At 39.7% G+C, this 6,053-nt stretch overlaps 1 protein-coding gene across 1 annotated transcript in view; it reads right to left on the minus strand.

Annotated features, from left to right (window-relative positions):
* LOC106873308 (dynein regulatory complex subunit 2) overlaps positions 1-6,053 on the minus strand; it is a 29,831-nt gene that overhangs the window by 2,321 nt on the left and 21,457 nt on the right. Inside the window, exons 7-9 of the mRNA XM_014920620.2 lie at positions 5,687-5,827; positions 1,473-1,625; positions 341-558 (exon numbers count right to left, since the gene is read on the minus strand). Of these exons, the coding sequence (XP_014776106.1) occupies positions 341-558; positions 1,473-1,625; positions 5,687-5,827 (512 nt within the window). The remainder of the gene's footprint in view (positions 1-340; positions 559-1,472; positions 1,626-5,686; positions 5,828-6,053) is intronic.

Here is a 6,053-nt window from a genome sequence, read left to right on the forward strand (position 1 = left end):
CTCGAATGTGGAATCTAAAAACAGAAACAATTCCTATCATAGTAGGTGCCTTAGGTATAATAAAAAAAATATTCAGACAAATGCATAACAAAAACACCAGGACTTACAAATATATATAACATACAGAAAATTGCACTACTGGGTACTGCACACATTCTACGCAAAACACTTTCAATACAGTAAACATAAGAGCACCACAGCAAACCACAGCACATACCCAAGGCGCACAGAGCTGCGCTCGGCAGTGAAGTGAAAGCACGTTATAAAAATAAAACTACTGAACAATAATAATAATAATAATAATAATAATAATGATAATAATAAATTTGTTAAAACGTACGCTATGGTGCGGGAATTGTGGACGATAAACAATGGATTAGTCTGAGAGAGGACATCGCTGCTGACTGAAATACCATCAAGATACTGCTTGAGCAAGTATCTCAGCTTTTCGTTGTCACGTGCCAGTAATTCGTGTTCCATTATCAACACACGTTTGTCGAGTAAAACCTTGTTAAAACGCTTCCAGAAGTTGGTCAACGGTTTGTATTCATCCATCATCTATAGAAAAAGAGAGACAAATTGTAGAAAATAAAACAGAGAAAGGAAATGGTGGTGCAGGCGGCGGTGGCGGTGGTGATGATGGTAGTGTTGGTGGTTGTAATTATTGCGAGAAAATTAAAAGTAAAAATATTACGTTTCTGACTTAGCACTTCGTCGGATATATAGCAAAGAGTCTAGAGCAGAGGGACAGAAGCAAGGAAGACGAAATAGGAACAGATAGACAGTAGGAACGCGTGTTAGTGGCTATATGCGCATAATCATCAGAATACGATCGTATATGTGAGTAAGGTGTGTTCAGAGAGTATCAATATCTGCTCGTGAATAAGGCGGCGGGCTTGGAGAAAAGTTAGCACGCCGGGCGAAATGCTTAGCGGTATTTCGTCTGCCACTGCGTTCTGAGTTCAAATTCCGCCGAGGTCGACTTTGCCTTTCATCCTTTCAGGGTTGATAAATTAAGTACCAGTTACGCACTGGGGTCGATATAATCGACTTAATCCGTCTGTCTGTCCTTGTTTGTCCCCTCTGTGTGTAGCCCCTTGTGGGCAGTAAAGAAATAAGAAAAGTTAGCACGTCGGGCGAAATGCTTAGCGGTATTTCGTCTGTCTTTACGTTCTCAGTTCAAATTCCGCCGAGGTCGACTTTGCCATTCATCCTTTCGGGGTCGATAAATTAAGTACCAGTTGCATACTGGGGTCCATCTAATCGACTTGGCTCCCTCCCCCAAACTTTCAGGCCTTGTGCCTAGAGCAGAAAAGAATATCTGCTCGTGAATACAAGAGCAAAGGAAACAATGCACGTTCACGGATAATAACTGTTTTTTAATGAGAGTAAGGGAGAGAGAGAGAGAGAAGGTGGAGATAGAGAGAATGAGATCGAGAGAGTATGATCGTGGTGAGAATTCGAGTGCTTACTTTCTGTAAGTTTTTATTGCAAGGATTATGGTCATCCAGCCAGGCTTTCTCAATCTCCTCAGGTTTGATGGTATCTGGGTAGAAAGGGAGGACCTTCTCCCTTTCTGTTTCCAGTTTGCGGCATCTCTCGAACAGCTTCAGTATCTTGACCCCCTTAAAACAAACAGTAAAACAGACGGAATAAATAAGTAATAAATTATATAATGAATAATTGGTAAAAACCCATGCGTTGTACAAAGAAATATAATACCTTTGCTGTTTGACCTTTTAGAGTTTGGTTATTGTATAATGTTATTTATTTTGTGATAAAGGTATCCTTAGACAAAGAAAACTAGTCATTTCATTTTGCTGACCCATGTATTAGGCATAAGTAATGAATAGTAGGGAGCGAAAGAGTACGATCGCAAATACAGGCAACCGAAGTGGGATCCCTCTGACGAATTTCTGGAGTAACATTACATGGCATGTTGCTTAACTCGGAGATCAGGGAATCTCTCCTGGTCGAGTTGCTCCTTCTTGGGGTGTCACAGCTTCAGGATTACGGACTTGTGGCTAGAATGTCACATGAAAGAATCATAAGATGGATTCTTCGACCCGAGTCAACTAGCAGGAGACCTAGGGGTGAACCAAGGACGAGATGGTTAGATAATATCGATAGTTTCAGGTGGTCACGCTTGAGAATCTAGCAGGAAATTGTAATGGCGCTTGTTTCTCATTAGGACCCAATGGAGGTGGTGCCTGAGGATTCTGCCTCTAATAACCTCCCAGGAATAGGGCGGCGAAAGTGAATGGCTAGAGGACTTGCTTAGAATTAATTTGAAATCTCAGTTTTATAACTGTCACATCTCAACTTCATAAGTTCAGAAAGGAAAGACATGGACAGTATGTATAGTGCAAATTACCACCGTCTCCACTAGTGTCACTATTACTTACGTAGCAGCGGTGCCACCAGCAGTAGCACATTCACTAACACTACTATTGTCACTATCACTAGTAACAAGGCAATGATCTTGTAGGAAAGTGGTTATACACCATTAGGTGTACACCGCTTCCGTACATTAAATTTCTAGAAGAAAAAACGGAACGCAGATTCTGAACAACATAACAATATTTATTTACAGTGGAATTCAGTTCACGCTTGGAGGGAATTCGGTAGCTCGTCGCTCTCGGTTACTGAGACGCCTTCTGAATGATTTCCGTGGTTATTTGTGAAGCTCTGGTGCTGACATGTGAGAGAGCTCTGTTGGACGTCTTGGCTCGACGGAGATCAGTCAACGAAGAGACTGAGAAAAGGCGCCAAAGCTGGGTGTCGAACTCTACGCATGCGCATGAGACTCTTCCTGTATTCCTTCTGGAACTAGTCCCTGCGCATGCGTGGATAAAACTCCGGACATTGAACATATAACAGTCGTCTGCTATAAGGTGTCACTACAATCTCAACCGTGGATTGTATGAACGACCAATATTCATAAAAATGTTCATTGACCAATATTCATAAAAATGTTCATAAAAATGTTCATGGAAATTGTGTATAGTTAACAAAGATGTTCAAGGTTTACGGAAATGTTCAAGGCTACCAAATATGTTTAAAGTTAAAAAAAAATATCAGTTAATTGATGTTATGTGAAAATGACCTAGCAGTGTTTACAGATTCTAGTATTACTATTTTCTAGTACATGCCTATATCTACGCTGGTAATATGTCAATGACCGGACTAAAATAACTGCGTATTCAGTTATGCCAATTATGAGATGATAAAGGCATTCTTTCACACAATATTTTTTACTTCAACAGCTCAGATCTTTAATCTTTTCCAGTCCACTTCTGCACATTTCTGTCATTTGGTGCAATTAAATACGCTGATGTCATTTTTGCTATGTAGAATATCTTTTCTTTTATCTTTTAGTTCTTTCAGTCATTAGACTGTGGCCATACTGGGGCACCGCCCTTTTACAGATTCTAGTATTACTATTTTCTATTTAATCAAACGAATCGACCCCAGTAACCATTGTTTTAAAACCTGGTATTCATTCTACCGACCGCTTTTGCCGAACACTAAGTTACGGGATGTAAACAAACCAACACTGGCTGTTACGCGTTGGCACGGGACAAACGCACAGGCACCTCCCGCCACTGCTTAACAACCTTTGTGGATTAGTGATGATGGTATTCAGCTGACGATTGCAAGGTCATGAGTTCGATTCTGAGCGGCTCGTTGTGTCCTTAAATCATACACTATTTCACGTTGCTCCACTCCACTCAGCTGGCAAAAATGAGTTGTACCTGTATTTCAAAGGGCCGGCCTTGTCACATTCTGTGTCATGCTGAATCTCCCTGAGAACTATGTTAAGGGTATACGTGTCTGTGGAGTGCTCAGCCACGTTAATTTCCCGATCAGGCTGTTCTGTTGATCGGATCAACTGGATCCCTTACCGTCGTAACTGACGGAACCCAGAACCATGTGGCTGGGAAGCAGGTCAATCTGAACAATAAAATTTCATAGTATTTTCGCAAGTTTATTTTACAAGACAGCTAGAGTTTCATATGCAGGACGAGATAACATTTTATTACAACAACTGATATTCGGTATTCAGGCGAATGTAAAGAAGCTTTATATCATGTTATTATGTCTCCAAGTATATTTTCTTGGAGTTAGTGTGGGATACCTTGATACAATGTGGTGGATCTTCTCCGAAACTACACTAAGTAGTTGACAGTAATGTTCTGTATTATGGGAGATATCGCTATTCCTTTCAATACTTCAACTAGTGATAGATTGAATTTTTGTATTGAGATTGTTATATTTGCTGCCATATTCAAGACAAATTTGCACATCCAGACTACAAATTGCATTTCTTTTAAGAGTGGCATCCAGTTTTACCAACGTAGTTGTTCTATAACAAAATAATATTATCGATGGATTATGTCTTCGATTTCGTTCTACAGATTGTTTAAGATAAAATTCCTTACTTGTTAACTAAAGTGAAAAACTCTTAGAGTAGAAGAGGTGACGAGTGTATATCAAGGAGTGTAGCGTTAAAAGATGCTGCCTCCTAAGACTGCACTGTAATCTTTCACACTGAAACTGATTTTGCTGTTTCAGAAAAAGTTTAGAAAAATGTTACAGAGGTTTAAAGTTTGACCATTTTTACCCAATCGCAAGGTCGACTACGACGAATGTTGTAAGAAGTTTTGAAGTTCTAATAAGTTTTAATGAATATTATCATGTGAAACAATGGAAGAGGCACGTAAAGAATTTGAAAAGGAAATATTATTCTATGAAACTTATTTTTTCGAAAAGTTACCAAAAAAAAAAAAAAAAAGAAAGAAACCCAAAACAAAAGAACTGCATGTTATACTACTGTAGTAACAATTCAATTTATGTAAATAATTAAAACATCTTTTATAGCGAAAATTCAAAAACTAAAGTTTAAGATACACTCTGGAGTCTCTCAAACAAATTACAGCTTTCGTTCCTCCTGCGCCACATAAGTTCGCAGAGGTACGAGTCGATCAAAGAACGGTGGGTCCCACAGCATCATTTATTCCTTCGTTTTTACACAGGCCCATGTGATTTCCCCCACCTTGTTGCGTATGGGTACCATTTTACGATTTAATAAACTCAACGCTGTGGTTCACTGTTCTGTGTCGAAGATTATAGCCATCAATTTCAGGAATGTGAAGGTAGGCCTTCCACAAGTCACTGAAAATTGCGGTTCCGGGAAGAACCGACTGACGTATGCGTTCCTCTAGCGTGTCACGATTCCGACATGGCACCGCATATCTTGTTAGTTTGTGTCAACCGCCACAAGTTACGAGGGTGTTATTTAGCCCTAAGTCTATGATTAAAAGTATTCCAGCTGTAGCCATATTGTTTTTGCTTGCATATAGTATTACATTATCTAATGCAGACTTTTCTTATTTTAGGTGGTGTCGTGTGATCTGAAGGAGATTTGGCTTCTATTTCCATCAGATCCAGCCACCACAGAGGCGCCCTCATTGAAATACAAGTAAGAGTGAGAGAAAGTTGTGGTGAAAGAGTACAGCAGGGTTCGCCACCATCCTCCGCCGGAGCCTCGTGGTGCTTTTAGGTGTTTTCGTCCAATAAACACTCACAACGCCCGGTATGGGAATCGAAACCGCGATCCTATGACCGCGAGTCCGCTGCCCTAACCACTGGGCCATTGCGCCTCCAGTAGAAAGACTATACTGACCTTATCTCTCTGTCTGGTGAGTTTGCTGATGGCGTCATTACTCTCTAAAGCGAGACGAGTAAGTTTCTCAAACTCCATAGTCCGTAACTTGTTCATCTCAATCTTCATTCCTTGCAACACAAACCTCATCTTATCTTTTTCCTGTGGATGAGAAAACATATTGGTTTCAAATTTTGCCAAAGGCCAGCAATTTCGTTTATCATTGTGTTTAACGTTTTTTTGATGTCCTGTACCCATGTATGCATGTATGTATACATATAGATGTAGGTATGTACATATATGAATGGATATATGCATATATTATATATTATTTATATATCTATCTATCTATCTATCTATCTATCTATCTATCTATCTATCTATCTAT

This window comes from Octopus bimaculoides, chromosome 6 (assembly GCF_001194135.2).
Source record: "Octopus bimaculoides isolate UCB-OBI-ISO-001 chromosome 6, ASM119413v2, whole genome shotgun sequence".
Lineage (NCBI taxonomy): Eukaryota > Metazoa > Mollusca > Cephalopoda > Octopoda > Octopodidae > Octopus > Octopus bimaculoides.